This window comes from Mauremys reevesii, linkage group 8, assembly GCF_016161935.1.
Source record: "Mauremys reevesii isolate NIE-2019 linkage group 8, ASM1616193v1, whole genome shotgun sequence".
Classification (NCBI taxonomy): Eukaryota; Metazoa; Chordata; order Testudines; family Geoemydidae; genus Mauremys; species Mauremys reevesii.
This window is the reverse complement of record NC_052630.1, coordinates 21,384,166-21,401,040: the sequence shown is the minus strand read 5'-3', so window position 1 is coordinate 21,401,040 and position 16,875 is coordinate 21,384,166. Positions and strand designations below refer to the sequence as shown.

General features: G+C 41.1%; 1 protein-coding gene across 5 annotated transcripts in view; it reads left to right on the top strand.

Annotated features, from left to right (window-relative positions):
* CSNK1A1 (casein kinase 1 alpha 1) overlaps positions 1 to 16,875 on the top strand; it is a 50,221-nt gene that overhangs the window by 14,937 nt on the left and 18,409 nt on the right. For 4 of the 5 annotated variants that reach the window (XM_039483632.1, XM_039483630.1, XM_039483629.1 and 1 more), the window contains exons 3-6: positions 4,072 to 4,198; positions 6,109 to 6,207; positions 8,737 to 8,820; positions 14,030 to 14,169. In XM_039483632.1, the coding sequence (XP_039339566.1) occupies positions 4,072 to 4,198; positions 6,109 to 6,207; positions 8,737 to 8,820; positions 14,030 to 14,169 (450 nt within the window). The remainder of the gene's footprint in view (positions 1 to 4,071; positions 4,199 to 6,108; positions 6,208 to 8,736; positions 8,821 to 14,029; positions 14,170 to 16,875) is intronic. The other variant, XM_039483633.1, reaches the window with a different exon arrangement.

Genomic DNA, 16,875 nt, shown 5'->3' with positions numbered 1-16,875 from the left:
TAAGATTAAGCTAGATAAGTTTATGGAGGGGATGGTATGATAGGATAACGGGCTTAGTCAATAGGTCAATTAAGTGCCTGGTATGATATAACCTTTTCCAGAGGGTTTGGCTGGAGAGTCTTGCCCGCATGCTCGGGGTTCAGCTGACCGCCATATTTGGGGTCGGGAAGGAATTTTCCTCCAGGGAGGATTGGCAATGGCCCTGGAGGTTTTTCATGGGGCAGAGTGGGTGGATCGGCTTATGTGGCCTGCATCTTGCAGGAGGTCAGACTAGATGATCATAATGGTCCCTTCTGATCTTGAATTCTATGATTCTATGAATACAGCCCCCCCCTGTGCTGAGTCAGGGCCAAGAACAACCTGGTTCTCAACCTTTTTTAAATCTGGTCCCACCTTAGCATTGTTTTTCCTAGACTCCTCCCACCCTACCCCCTAAAATTGTTTTTGAATGAGTAACATTGCATCCTGGTGCTTGCCCCTGTACCCTCTACATTTACTATAATTACTGAACTATTAGAAGATTTGTCACGCCCCTAAAAGTTGGACCCTCTCCCCAGGTTGAGATGATCTATCCAATGCATGTTGTGACAGTGGCTTTTGCCAGGTGGAAGGAGCAATAGCAGGAAAGTCTGCTCTACCCCTGCAGCATGCCCATTAGAGAGAGAATCTTTGGAGAATGTAGCTGCCAAACTAGATGCTGAGACTTTCAGAAACTTATAACTTGGCCAAATTTCAGTTGCTTATAACTTTACAAAAATTTAACTGTTTGGGTTGAAAATGGTTTTACAATAGACAGTGGTGGGTAACTGTGTCTATTTTAGACTGTGCAGGGAGCAATATCTATAATGCAAACAAAATATAGTACTTCTTGAAAGGGAAACTGGAACCTAAAGCCTTCAGGGGGGCCAGAGCTCTATTGCTCTTGGGGTCGGGGGTCAAAGCCTAATCGCTTCAGCTCCAGGCAGGGGGTGTGTAATCTGAGGCTTCCCCCGCCCCCACACACACTCAGGGCTGGAGTCCAGCCTTGGCCCCCAGCAAGAGTAACGTCAGTCCTTGGCAACCCCATTAAAACGGGGCCTTGACCCACTTTGGGGTCCTGACCCACAGTTTGAGAACTGCTATTCTAGACTAAAGAGCCTTGTACACCTTCTCCCTGTGTATGTACTTTAAGAATGTGATCAGTTTTTTTCTTTTAACCTTCTGGTCCATAAACTATAAATTACACTCCCAGTCTCACTGTAAGGCATGTTTTTCTGACATTGAATTATTCTTGTGGCTCCTGTCTTAAGTCCTTTCAGAGTGTTGACACTTGCCTGGTGGTGGTCTTGTCAATGCCACATACAGTGGGGATATTGCCTCCTTAATCCTTGTATTCGTATTGGTCCTCTTTAGCTGTAGCATCACACTGGTAGCCTGTGTTCAGTTGGTTACCTACCACAACCTCTAAAGTCCTCTTCAGACTCTGCTTTCCAGGATATAGCCCCCCGCCTGTCAGCGTGGCCTATACTTTGTTCCTAGATGTAGGACAATGGATTTGGCTGTACTGAAACTCATGACCTGGATTGATGGAGACAGTAGTGTTGAGGACAGAGCAATCTGTGATACCTTACTTTCCTAGAGTCCTCTCCTTAAGTAGGTATTTGCTACAGGAGTTACACAGACATATGGTAGCTGGGGCTTAAGTCAGAACTTGATATAGTCTTCTGTTCACCTACCTTTACTTTTGGGATATTTATTGCTAGTGCTATGGCAAGGGCCATATTAGTCAGATCCCAGAAAAGTTAATCTTATTTTCTTCACTTTGTATGATCGAAGTTTCCAGTGTCTGACTGTATGTCCATTGAAAGACCTACATATAGAGTTACAGTAGTCAACTGTGAAGGTCACAAAAGTATGATTACTGTGGCTAGGTCCATCTTTGATAAGATGAGGTGTAGCCTCTGGCTAGTTAGATGGCAGAGGGTTTTTGTCATGACCATTTTGTCAAGCAGTAATGAGCAAGGAGGAAATATGTGCTGTAAACTGCTGAATCCTGAGAAGAACCTTTCAAAGCGTGTCCTTTTCCGGACTTTCATCCAACCAATTATCTTGATTAGGCATTATTTGGAGAGGTGCTATTTGAACTGGAGAGAAAGCATTGGTGGTTGTTCCTTCTTGCCTCTCTTCCCTTCCCCTCTCCCCCCAAAAAAGATGTTAAATCTGATGGGAGGGAAGTATTAAGCTTTGTGGGACTTCACAGTTGAGCACTCTCAATGTAGCTGAGCCCACTGCCATACTGAGCATTCTGAAGGGAAGAATTGGAGTTATTTTAAAGTGCTCCCATCAACCCCTATTACGGGGAAGGCAACCTGTGGCACGAGTGCAAAAGGCGGCACGTGAGCTGATTTTCAGTGGCACTCACACTGCCCGGGTCCTGGCCACCAGTCTGTGGGGGGGGGGCTCTGCATTTTAATGTAATTTTAAATGAAGCCTCTTAAACATTTAAAAAACCTTATTTACTTTACATACAATAATAGTTTAGTTAATATATGATAGACTTATGGAAAGAGACCTCCTAAAAATGTTAAAATGTATTACTCGCACGCAAAACCTTAAATTAGAGGGAATAAATGAAGACTAGGCACACCACTTCTGAAAGGTTGCCCACCCCGAGCCCTATTACATCTGGTAGGATAATAGTATGCATTGGTATGAAATATCACAGACACGTTAGTAGGAATACTGTGGATGGGAAGAGATCTTCCGTCATTGCTGAAAGAATAGATATGCTTTTTGTAAGTCGTTCCTTCCTATTTCTCAATGCCTTTGCTCAGAATTGTGAGATTAAACATTCTGGTGGCTTGCAAGATATGCCTGGGCCAGAGTAGTGTAATTTAGTATTGTATTTTAACAGTGCCTTTAGATTTCTGCTTTTGGAATTTTAAACTTCTACTTTTAGTAAAATCTTAGTTTTGCTTTAAGTATACCAAGGATCTCTCACTAGATTTTCCATCAGCTTCTTCTGCTAGACCAGAATGTATCTACTAGGTGCTCAAGTGCTAGAGAGATCGATGCCAATGAAAACCTGGATGAATGTGTAGTGAGGGAATGTCTAACTCCCTCGCCCTGTTGTGATCTAGTGAAAAAAATAGTCATAGCGTGAAAAAACCAACTGTACGGCTCTTTTATATATGTGAACATTCTCTGGGGTGAAATTGGAAACTACAAGAAGCAACACCAAAAATGAGGTGATACCTTTGAAAGGTGCCAGTCCAAACATGATTTGAACCCTACTGTTCATATAGCTGCCTCTGCTTTGCTCTGTCATTTTAATTTGGTACACTGGTATTTTTCAAATGTTCTTCCGTCAGAAAGTGGCAGACATCTAGTTGAAGACTGAGAGGGATGTGAGAGTTGCAGGTGGAAACTGACACTCCTTTGTTTGAAGTGAAAATTGAAGGCACACCTTATTAAAATACAAACAAAACCTTTTTGCTCAATGTCCTATGAAAGTTGAGTGATTTTTCCAGAAAGTAGGGTGACTCAGTAAGTTGCTACTGAGCTTTTTGTTGCTGCTTGCTTTACAAAAAGATATTCTATTTAATAATAAAAAATTAAACTGTATCCAGCTTGTAAAGGCCAGCTGCCAGTGGGTCGTTTTTAGTCAGTGCTTTTGGTGGTTAATAAGAGAATGGGAGTTAACGTAGTTAAAGGCCAGCATTATGTACTGCTTTCTGGAAATCAGTGGCAGGAAGAACAAAATGGAGCTGATCCAATTAAGTCCTAAACAAAATGAATATTATAAAAGAAATGCATCATTGCCACTAATCTACATCAAAATAAATTACTGTCACAAAAATACTCCATGTCTAGCAGTAGCCAAGGCTTGCTTATAAATACTGAACACTTTGTAAAACAGTCTAGTTAACTGGATTTGTGCATCAACAATCTCAGTTGTTGTTTTGAAGTGGGGGAAAATGTATTACTTGGCATCTTCTAGAAAATATTAACTGGCTGCCTCATTGTTAATACTACAGATTGTTAGTTTATCTTAAACAGAATGACAACTTAGACATCTCTGCTTCGTTACAGGTGGTATGGTCAAGAGAAAGATTATAATGTTCTAGTTATGGATCTTCTGGGACCCAGCCTTGAAGACCTCTTCAACTTCTGTTCCCGCAGGTTCACAATGAAAACAGTACTTATGTTAGCAGACCAGGTATGTGAAACTTAACTTTGCATTGTAAGGAAAATGAAGCAAACAGTGCTCCTTTTAAGTATGTCAGAATGTGTGCAACTCAGTACTCCAAATACTCAAGTGACTAATTGACCCACATAGAAGCAAAAAATACGAACAGTGGCAGTTTCGTGGTATAGTAGAGCATAAGATTAGCATTGTAGAGAACTAATAATGCAACACAAATATTAGTATTCTACCCATGCTAGTGTTAACACTTTCTAAAATCATGCTCTTAATTTTATTTTACTTACATCACAGCTGTCAAGTATTGGTAATGGTAAAAAGCAATCCTCAAAATTTTGGGTTAATTTGATTAAATGAAGCACTATAATAGGCTTCAGCCAAGCATATTGTTGGCAGGCTGTATATAGACTTTTCTGCCACTGCACATCAATGTATATCTGCTACATCCTTGTTATCCTGACTTTTAGTCTTCTCAAATTGAATGGTTTTGGGATGTCTGCTTTCCATTAGGGAAAAGCATGGGGATGCCAAACTCCTATTTCATAATTCAAATCTCTAGAGTTTGAGGTTACATACTTAGTGCTGAGTACCTTAGAAATGCTGTATCTTGCCTTGCCTCTCTATTTAGGCATGAAATATTCTATCACAGAATCTAGGGCTTGGTCTACACTTAAAAATTAGAACCACCTAGCTGAGTCACTCAGGGCCGTGAAAAATGTTGTGCCATGAGTACCATGGTTAGATGGACCTAAATATAGGTGAGTTTTTAAAACTTGTATTGAAAATTATCCAAGATTATCAACTGATGTTAGTACCAACTGTCACTTTGCCAAATGTCATGAAATCCCAGGCTGTCAGCCAAGGAAGCTTAGAGCATTTCTGAGTGGAGATAGGTGTCAACTGTCCTTGTTCTCAGCTGCTTTTAGTCACCGATGCTCACTTCAGAGGGAGAACCACTCTCTTGGCTGCTGTGGTGGTAACAAGGAAAGGTTTTGATTCTTCAAGAGTAACCTAAGTATCTGTGGGACAATAGGAATGTCTTTAAACGCCCCACTGGATAGGATGTAGAACTCTAGTACAGTAAATTTAAAGATGGGCACTGGGGCATAATCCACTGGGATTGTTACTAGCTTAGAGAGATGCTACAGTATTGACACTTGTAGTTCACTATGGCCCGGTCTACACTTAAAATTTAGATCAACATAGCTGTCGCACTCAGGGGTGTGAAAAAATCCACATGCCTGAGCACCATAGCTATGCCAACCTAACCCTCTAGAGTAGGTGCAGCCAGGTTGATGGAAGAATGCTCCCATTGCTTGGGAGGTGGTCCTACAGCAACAGGGAAAAACACCTTTCATCACTGTATGGGGTTATACCAGCATGGTGATGGTGTTGTAGCTATACCACAATAGTCCCCGTAATGTAGACCTCACCTAACAATAATATTATTATCCAGCAAATTAAGATAACCAGAATAGCTAAAAGGCACATATGAAGTAACAAACTGTTAATGAGTTAGTTCCTAGTTAAACAATATCAGGAAAAGATTTCTAAAACAGTCCTGTAGTAAACAAACTAACTACTGTTAGATTGCTTGGGTTTCTGAAATTCGTGGATAACTCAATTGTGAATACAACTTGTGCTATTTATAGTGAAACAGTTGGACACTTACACTGAAGACCTGTAGTATTGGTCAAGTGATGACAGACCAGTGATTATCTTCATCAAACTGTTTGTCGCTTCACTTGACAAATCTATTTTGAGTACATGTTAAAATGTACTTGGCGAAATACGCAATTTATAACTCCTTCATTATTAAGGAAAATGAACTTGAACTAAAACACTGGACTTTTTTTCTAATATCTTTGATCTTTAGCTTTCTCTTTTTAATGTTAAATTCTGATTATTTTTTCTTGTATTTACAGATGATCAGTAGAATTGAATATGTGCACACAAAGAATTTTATACACAGAGACATTAAACCAGATAACTTCCTAATGGGTATCGGGCGTCACTGTAATAAGGTTAGTCTAATGCTTTCTGCATGAAAGAACAAGGAGGGTAATGCCTCTGAGAATGGTTCTGATAAACATGTAGATTTTGAAAAAATCTATTCAGCTTGAGTTAACTGTTTGTCATTGCTGAAATGGATATGCTAAAGAGACTAAATCAGTTTAATTCTTTGATGCCAGGTGGTGGGATCCATGTATTGCTAAATGCAGTGCCATGAACATTTGGGCCTTTGATCCACCTCACAAGGAGGATTTTAATGACAGATTGTTTTTAAACATAAAAATCTGAAGTGTAAACTAATTTAATTGATTACCTAAGCGTGCTCTGTCCAACTATGGTGTTTCATTATTCAAAGTTAGTGCATATCAGAATAGCTTAATTTTTTTTCTTTAATGTTAAAATCAAATCTTAACTCTTGGCTCCAGGGCTGATTTCTTGATGCAAAATGTGTTCGCACCAGCTTAGGAGCTCCTGACCTACCTGTCACCAAGGTGTTAAAAATTTGCGATGATTGGTAATGAAACCTTCAATCTTCAGGATTATGCATACCAAAATAACCGTCTACCTATAGATGGTAGCATTGTTGACTTAAACTATATTTGTAACTGAATTTCTGAAAACCTGTCAAGTAGAAGTACAAAAATGTAGATTAGCTGAATGCTTGAAGATCACACATCAAAACTGACCTTACTGAATCTTAAATATTTTAAGTTAAATTGGGGGACTTCTAGTTGCTAACTTTAAACTTGTGGGTAGGGGCGGGGGGTGGGGGTTAACTTAGCCAGAGATGCATGCTTCCAGTTGGATTCTTTGCATAGAGAAATACTGTTTTCAATTACTAGTTCTGTTGAGTGAAATGTTTAATTCTCAATTGTTATGTTGAGCTCGGGCAGACAGGCAGCATTGGCAATGCAGTAAGCATGCTATTTAATAGAAATTTTTAACTTCAGGACAAACGTACATAATTAAGCTTTTTATTGGAAGCAAGATTCCCACTTACGTTCTTTATATGCTATCTGAGGATGTTTACTATCTTTCGGCACTATTAGCTATAAAATGTTTACCTTTGTTTGCCTGTATGAATGCCAACTTGAAGCCATTAACATTAGAAACAAAACTGGTTGCTAACATGAGAAACATCAGAGTTCTGTCTGAAGGGGTGCAGTGCACAATGAACATTTAGATTTAACTGTTTTTGTTGGAAAATCTTTTGTAACAGTCAAATTGAAAGGTAAAGTCTTCATGTAATCCTGTTGCTGTTAAACCTTGCTCATTCCCAAGTTTCATACTTTTACTCTATAGAGCTCTATTTTTCTCCGCTATAAAGCAGTCAGGTTCTTTAATTTTCTGGCAAGACCTGGCAATATAATTAAAACAAGCTATTTTAATTTTTTTTACTAGTTTGTCTCTGATTTCCAACTTCTTTCGTTTTTGGCCGTTTTCCCACACTTTTTTGCACAGTCATGCTGGGTTGGCATTGTAGCTCCTTGTTCTACCTTGATATGGAATAATGGCCTAGAAAATACTGCTGTGCTCATTTTATTAGATGAGCATGTTAGTCACATCAGCTGAGTGGAAAACCTAAATTGCCTGCAGACCATGAATTTTTAGTCAATGCCACTTGCTATCTGTGTTAGGGAGCCATGCAATGAAATGGTCGCAGACACTTGTTGAGGGCATGAGTTTTATTAAAGTTTAACAACTTAGATAGTTCTTAATGTAAGAATGTAAAATTGTTGCTTTACCTAAGCAGAATTGAAAAGGGACATTTTGGTTCAGTTTTGGACTAATGGCTGCTCCATTTTAGAAACATTTGCTTCCAGATATAATACACTGTTTTGTTCCTTTTCTTCGTAGCTAAGTGCAGCTACATATTGAATAGTTTTGTACATACTACTTGAGGACATGCCAGTCACAAAAAGACTAGGGTGCCATGGTAATCTTGTTCCAGTAGCTTCCTGTCAATTATAAACAATATATTTTTAAAAAATGTAGTCACAATTTCAATTTAAGTGATCAATTTTTAAATTATTCTCAATTTGATATTTGGGGGTAACTTTGTTCCTACCTTAAAAGGTGAACTTTCAGCTCTGCTAGAAATAAGCCCTGCATGCTTATGAAAGTAAACTTTAAGGTGACTAAATGCCTTCTACCTCTTCCTTACTGAAGATTTACTTTTTCTGAATGTCTTTTGGGGAAGGGCAGTTTGTGGTACTAAAGAATGCTTTTGTAAGCAAAGCTTCAATTTCCCTTTTTGATAGAGCCAAATGTCACCATTGCTATCCCTGTTTAAGGCAGTGCCATTATGGAGTGGCTCGTATTCAAAATTTATCTTGCCACATCTTTCAAAATTTTCTCTTTAAAAAACAAACCAAAAAAAAACAACCTATTTTGGAAAACTACAGTGCTTGGTGGAAGAAGGATGGCATTTGGCTACCCTGTTCTTTCTCTAACGCCTCGGTGTTGCCTGTCTGCGCCGGCCATTGTTGCAATGTAAGCAATACTGTTTGATGCACTGCCACCCTCTATTGTTTGTTCAGTGTTTAGAATCTCCAGTGGGGAAGAGGAAAAGAAGCATGACTGTTAGTACTTCTCAGGACCCATCTTTCTCAGGATTAAACCAGGTCTGAAACTGTCTCCTATTCCAACCTCAACCCCAAATTCATGTGCTTTATTTTTTTTTTGTTTTGTTTTGTTTCTGGAGAATGTAGACCTTGCAAAAGCACCTCTTATGTTGGCATTATTCAGACATACTTGGCAAACATGTAACATTTCTAAGATGTTTTCCTGTGGCGCTTGTCTAAACTGTAAAGTGTTTTCTGTAAACTTAAATGTGAAATGGGTTATATGTACATGCCTTGTATTCAAATGCAGAAATTGGTTTTAGTTTGGTATATAAAATTTTGTGCAATTCGTTGCATGTCTTGACGTGGATAGGTTACCCCTTCAAACTGGTAGAAATGTAGCAGCAGGACTTGCTCATAGGGCTGTATACGTATGCCCACTAGCAGAGTTCATGCTGTATATCTGAATGTGTTCAGAGATGGGGAATCCTGCTGACCACCTCAGTCAGTCTCCTTTCCCGTGCAGTTTTTGCTTGGTAAATCCATTTCAAATGGTGGTGTGAGGGTACTCATGACTTAAGACTATGTGCTCATAAAATGAGGGTGCCCTGATAAACCTGTCTCTTGGATAATCCCATGTTGCCTGTTGCTTTCAAATCTTAAGTGTAGGGTTCCTTGCTGCTAGGAGGGAGGACATGATTGGAAAGAGAAAGCAAGTCTTGTGCCTGTTTCTAACCAGGCAGTTGAAACTAAATGGAAATTAATCAGTAAGCAACTTATCAGTTGATTTTGTGTACTATTCTGGTATGTAGCTTGCAGAAGCAGTCATCTTCACTGCTTGTACTACAGAACAACTACCTGTGCTGCACCTGACCGACAGAGTCATTAGGAGTCTAGTTCTGAAAACCTTTCAGTCAAGGCAATCTTTATTCTACATCTGCAGCTGCCCTACCCTTATACCTCAAATTAAGTTAAGGTGCTATTGAACTTGTTTCTGTGATGGCTTTTCTGTTAGTGCTGACTGGCATCTGATGAAAGAGTCTGTCCATGTTGAATGTGGGTCAGAGGGTGTTCTGAAGAGATCCCAGCCTCCTACATTGAGAGATACTACTTTACTCCATTTACTGCCTTAGTTGTCTAGAAAGGAGGTGGCTGAACTTGCTGTCCTGCTCCTGGAGACTAGGTTAAGTCCCTGAGGGGGGAAAAGTTGCAGTGGAATACAACAGATTCCAGTTACTTGATCAGTGTAAAAATCACTGGATTAGGCCATTTTTAAATAATTCATATCTGTACATTTTAAAAAAGCTGTTGTTCCCTACTCATAATCAGCCCAATATGCAATTAAGCATGTCTATAAGAGTTGTAGCAGGAAGCATGGAGTATCACAAAATTCCTGCAACTAAGCTCTTTTTTTTTTTTTAAAGAGGCAGCAGCAGGTAGGCTTTAAAATGCCATGTGGAACAAAACTCCAGGAAAAATACAGACTTTGCCTAAAGAACTATAAAGACTGCTGTTGTGTGTGTGGTTATACCTTTTATTTTGATCAATATCATGAGGCTGGGTTTCTTCCTGCACTTAACGATTAATGGCAGACCCTGAGGATTACAAAAGTGCCTGTCATATCAGTTGAGACTTTGAAGTATTTAAAGTACTTTGTAAATTCCTTGTGTAGTTTAAATGTTCTGATTAAGTGAATGTATGTAGTCATTGAGGAAGGTGGCTTTTCTTTGAGGCATAAAATACTTATTTGTTATTACTGGAAGGGGGCACTCTAACAAACAGCTTTTGTGATCAAAGCAACATATTGGTGGGGGTCATGTGATCACAAAGCTTTAAACGTTGAACAGAGGATGGGAGTCGTCTTTCTGTGTGGAGGTCAGCTATAAATTTACATCAGCACTTAGTTTTTCCTATGTCAAAGGTAGGTAGCACTTGTAGCATGCTAATACAGGTGTAACCTTACAGCTTCTACTTTAGGACTTATTAAATTGTCCCAGTAGTTCTAAGAATTTGATGTTTCTGCTCAGCCTGTGAGGTGTTGTCTCTGCCAGTTGTATTGTGTGGCTAAGAATGGATATCTTTCTGTCTGCTTTTTGAGACTGGCAGTGGCTTCGTCTGGTGGAACAGCCACCAGTGGAAGAAATTTCAGTAAGGCAAAGCTTTCCCTTAAGAGAAAAGGAAGAAAGAAATCTCATGCAAATTTGTGTGAAAGCAGGTTCTTAAGATCATGGTCTTAAATATAAAACAAGTATAAAATATGGCAAAATGTCCCCAAGTTTTTCAGCATCAAACATTGCCCCTGATCTCGGCCACCGTAAGACCTGTCTTCAGGCTGTTAGAGTACAGTAATTCCCTGCTTAACATCCTCTCGCTTAACGTTGTTTCGATCTTAGGTCCCTGCTCAATTACAGAACATGCTCCATTTAAAGTTGTGCAATGCTTTGCTATAACGTCGTTTGGCTGCCTGCTTTGTCCACAGCTGGCAGCCCCCTATCTGCTCCCCTATGCCCCCACCGCCAGGGCCTCCTGCCCTCCAGGAGACCCCGTGGATTAGCGCCTTCCCCCCCCCCCCCCTTCACCCCATGGCAATCAGTTGGCTTGCAGTGTTCAGGAGAGAGCGGGGAGGAGCGAGGACTCAGCGTACAGGCTCCCCCTGCCTCCTGAATGCTGCAAACCAGCTGATTGCTGCAGCTGGGAAGGGGGCGGGGAGCCTGCTTGATGAGTCCTCGCTCCTCCCCTCTCCCTCCTGCCCCCTGAAGTTGCAAGCCAGCTGATTGCCGCAGGGACGGGGAAGGAGTGAGGACACGGAGCACCCCTCCCCTGCCTCCTGCAGGTGGCAATCAGCTGGCTTGAGGTGTTCAGGAGAGAGGGGGAGCCTGTACGCCATGACCTTGCTCCTCCCCCTTCCCTGTGGCCAGGAGGCAGGGGGAAGGAGTGAGGATGCCACATGCGGAGTTAAGGAGTGGGGAAGAAGAGACGGGTTAAGGGTGGGAGTTTGGGGGAAGGGGTGGCGTGAGCGGGCTGAGGTTTGAGCCCCTGGTGCTTGCAGAGTAGGTGAAGCTGCCACTGCGCAGCGTGCTTCTCCTAGCCTACAGCACCTTCAGCCTCCTTGCCTGCCTCATTGTCTCCAGTGCCAGTGGGCTGTGCCTGTGTGGGGTAAGGCGGGGGCACCTCCCAACTATAGTACTGTACTGTATGGCAAAAAAAATTTCCCCTGGAACCTAACCCCCACCCCAACCCCAATATTTACATCCGTTCTTATGGGGAAATTGGATTCGCTTAACACTGTTTCGCTTAGTGGCATTTTTCAGGAACATAACTACAGCGTTAAGTGAGGAGTTACTGTATTCTGAATTTGATTGCTCTCCAAAAGCAACTATAGTTAACAAATCTCCACCAGCCAGCTACCCTAGAGTGAAGATTCCTTGCACAGTAGAAACGTTGATTTTAATTTGTGTTACTATCTAGATGTACAGAGGCAGACCTCTCTCCTTATAGTATGGTAAAACTATCCCTTTGGTCTTTTTTTCTTTTTCTTTCCCCCCTTCCTACTTGTTGAGTGAATTTAAGAACCACGTCCTCTCTCTGAGTTACCTGGAATAATCTTTTGAATTTAAGACCTTGAGTGTAGTTCTCCTGCAAATTATTTAAGAGTTGCAAAAGCACCTTTTAATAGCCTGACACTCAGCCACTTCAATCCCTTGTCCTATGTATGGACTGAGACCCCAACCTTCTCTTGGCCTCTGGATCTAATCTATGGCAGTGGGGTGTCACATGCCATCAGGCTGAAACTTGAAGGTTGAGCTAAAAAATTATCTGAGTATCTTAATGGAAAGAAAGGAACAGATTTAATTGTTCAACACTGAGACAAAAACATGATATTCCAGATCTATAACTGAAAACACTTTTTACATACCTCAGTCTCATTCTTGGCTACCAAATTCTGCCTGAAGTTTTGCCACAAGAAAATACAGTAACAGCACACTAACCGTAATCCAGTTAAACCTACTTGCTGTTTAAGTTTGATAGTTATGGAGGTTTAGTTGACTTGGGCTTTGTAGAAATAAATCTTAATCTGATCCTTTTACTGGGCTAGAGCTCCTTGGCTATGTGAGTATAATCAGCTGGATTTAATAAAAGCATCTCATGGTACTTGGCTTGCTGACTTATCAGTAGCTTAAAAATATGGGAGTATGGCTGAAAGCAATATATCTCATTGCTGTTGAAGTTGGCCTTTTATGCTATGCAAAATTATCTTTGATTGCTGTGACAGTTAAAATGCACAAATGCTAGCACATCAAAATATAATTGAAAGGTTTAAGTTGCTGAGCTGCCTTTAAGTGAATATCTAAATGTATGTAGTGCAGAATTGCTTCAAGATGAATAAATTTTTGATACATACAGCCATACCATATTTTCATTTCCCTTCCTAACTAATAATCACATGTCACAGATCTTGAGTAAGGGCTTGTCTATACTGCCCCAGAGTTTGCACTACAGGGGTGTGACTAGCAGTGCGAATCAGAGTGCTGTTCTGTGACTCCTCTGTGTGGCTGCTGCTGACACCAACTAAAAGGTTCTTAGTGTGCATTAATGTAGTCCTTTTCAAACAGGACTACATGAATGCAAAGTAAGAACCTTTTAGTTCACACCAGCAGAATCTGTACAAGGGAGTTACAGCATGCACTGTTGTTCACACCCCCATAATCCAAACTGTAGGGCAGTGCTGACATAACCTTAGTGTAATACAGATTAGAACAGTAGTAAAGTATGTTTAAGACTAAACCTTTGAGTTGAGTAGCAAAATCTAGTCCCTCCCACCGGGAAAAGGAAAGGCTTGAAATAATTGAATATTAAAACTTTGAGTTTGCTTGTTAGAGCAAGTAAGACTTACTGCCACATTACTTTGCTTCCTTTAAACCAGTGGTCCCCAACCTTTCTCGTCTGGCGGGTGCCAGACGATGAGCCACAGAGAACTGTGGCGGCGGACGAGCATCCGCCGAAATGCCGCTGACAAGTGGCGTCATCCAGAGGTGTCATCGCCGAAATGCTGCCAAATTTCGGCGGATGCTCGTCCACCGGCCAGTATGCGGGCGCACTTGGACGCCTCGGCAGGCGCCATGGCACCTGCAGGCACCGCGTTGGGGACCCCTGCTTTAAACTATTGCCTCTGATTTAACTATAGACCTAATGAAACAAAGTACATATTGGGTGGGGTTTCCACATACTTGCATCTGGAAGCAATAACCTATTTTCATTTCTCTTTAAGTTATTCCTTATTGACTTTGGTTTGGCCAAAAAGTACCGTGACAACAGGACAAGACAACACATACCATACAGAGAAGACAAAAATCTCACTGGCACAGCTCGATATGCCAGTATCAATGCACATCTTGGCATTGAGCAGAGGTGAGTTCAAGGGGATTACTGCCGTGCTCCTGAAGGCTGTGGGCTGACCTCATTCATAAGACTCAGAAGTTTCTAAACTACTTTCACTCAAATGTGTGAACACATCCCTTGGCAAATACTTACCTGTCTGCCTGCTTCTGCCAGAGTATGAAAGCTAATTAAGCTAATTTATTTTCTTCCTTGAAGTAGGATGAGTCTTGCAGGCTAAAGAGACACTTGTTCTGAATAAAATTTCAAAGCACAATTTTTTTTTCATTGTGCTGGCACTTGTCTTGGAAGATCCACTTCCATAGCCCATTTTTTTTTTATTTCAGGAATGGGAAAAACTCCGAACTGGCTTCAGAGGCCTTTTTATACTGACTTTCACTGCTGGTATTTTTCTGTCTTTCCCCCATACGTTACTTGTTAGGTTATGCTTGTGCCCATACCTGCAGGTAAGGTTTTGAGGATCACGGCACCCCTGCTTTCCTCATCTGTTCTAGTCTTCTGCATACTTGGCTGCGGTTATAGTAGTATCCCTGTTCCTGGAAGAGTGAGAGAGAGCGCCACCTTCTCAAAAGCAAATATTGAACTTCATTAATCAATCAAAAGGGTGGATTTGTACCACCTGGAGCCAGAGTGCATCACTTGCTCTGCATGCCTGAGCTCCGCTCCTCCTCCAGAATTCAACTGGAGAGGGTACACCCTCCTCTGGCTGTTCAGAAGCATGTGTTGGGCACACCAAGCCAAACATAAGTTGATGCTGTATTTCCACCCCTCACCCATTCCTGCTAGATGTTGTTATACATAAGACACAGGACCTTTTTTTTTTTTTAAATCCTCCTCCCATATTGTTTCTTGCACTTTTATCCTGCTCCCACCTGCAAAAACTTTAGATTCTGCAAGAGAAACAGATTCCCCCATGCCACTTTTTTTTAAAAAAGCATGTATATGCGCGCGCGCGCACACTTCAGTTTTTACTACTAAAAGAATAAAACAAATCTTGCTTAAACCATGTAAAAAAAAAAAAACTTCACTCCTGTTACAATATACATCAAATCTTTTTATCCCTTGCTTAAATTTCAGTTAAAACCTTTATTTAAATATTTTTTTACTGTTTTCCCTCAACCTACCACAGTTCACATTCCCCCACCCACAACAAAGTACATTTTACCTGCTCCTGCTATTATTGCAGTGGGTCCTGCGGGATCCCAGTCCTGCTGCAGGACTCTAGTATAGAGCCATAATAGGTCACATCCTAAAGTATTAGCCGTTCCTCTGAATTTTTGCTCCCTGAGCTGTAATCAAAGCTTGAACATTATTAAAACATAGCTTGAGCAGCTGTTTTATCTCATCAATTATAGTAAAACTTACAACTGACTATTCAGAGCATGTGGGAAGGGTTTAGTACCATAGAGTTTAGAAAAGGACCATATGTTTCCATATTGACCTCCTTCCTCTATGGCTTTTTTTGTGTAGCAGTCATGAATAGCAATTTAAATATGGTGGTTCTTCCCAGGCAATTTTCTGACATCTTAGACATGTGGGGCAAACAGAGAAGGTGGGTATGAGAACTTCTGATGTGAACACATGCTCTTAACGCTGGTTTTGATACATTGCATCCCAAGTAGATTTGGATAAGCCACAATCTGAAGGTAGAGGCAGTGATCATAAAAAGGACTATGCATTCTTTGGGGCTATTTTTGGTTGTTTGAGTCTGGCAGCTCTCCCATCCTCTACTTTGGTATTTGGAATTCTAGTTTAATGGCAAACTTTCTTTACCTCACTCTCTCTAAGAATTACTAAAACATTCAGAGTCAGCCAGTAGTGAAGCCACTAAGTGATCCCCTGCTGTAAATCAAGAGAAGATGGAGGAGACCTGAAACTTGACAGCAGACCCCTTCATCAGTTACAGTGCTAAATTGAGACTAGTGCAGGGTTTGTGCTGTCAAGTGTAGTGACAGCTGTTACTGAAGTAGCATAAATACCTAGTATAACAGAAGGTGATATCATCTCATCCTTTACAAGCCAGATATCCTGGAGTCCACTTACATGCGTTTCGATTCTAATGAAGCCTTTATTAGGAAATGTCAGTACAAGACTGTAAATTCCAGGCTTCATACTGTACAGCTATGGCATTGAAAAATCCATTTAAAAAAAATTACAGGGGAGTTGCATGCAGCCCCCTCTCTGCCTGGGCTCAGAAAAAAGTCTGCCCCAGAGTCCTACTGCCACCAGCCCCATATAGGCTCTTAAGCACATCATGTCTATGCACGAGGTCACTGGGGTTTGCTAGAGTTTATTTTAAAATGGAAAAAAACCAAATAATTTCAGAACCAGCAAATTTTGCACACTGTGGCCTAGGAAACTGCACAGTCTGACTACTGTCACCCTCATTTTTCCATCCTACCTCGTAAGTACGGTACATTCACTGAGTATTCTCTCAGGTAGTAAGTTCTGCAGGGCAGGGTTGTCTTACATGCACATGTGGATTCTTTTGGAATCTACTTACATAGATGCTCCTTCACTACAGTCTCATTAAATAAACTCCCCTCTGCTGTTTTCTCTCTCTCCCCACTGCTTTCTCTCATCTTCCCATCCCTCTCCCTTTAACCCCTAGTGGGCGGAATGAGGGAACCTGTGGCCATCTAGCTTCCCTACAGGCTGTGCAGGAGGTGTGTGGGGTGAACTGGGGTTTGTGGGTAGACACAGAAAATTAGTTAGTCC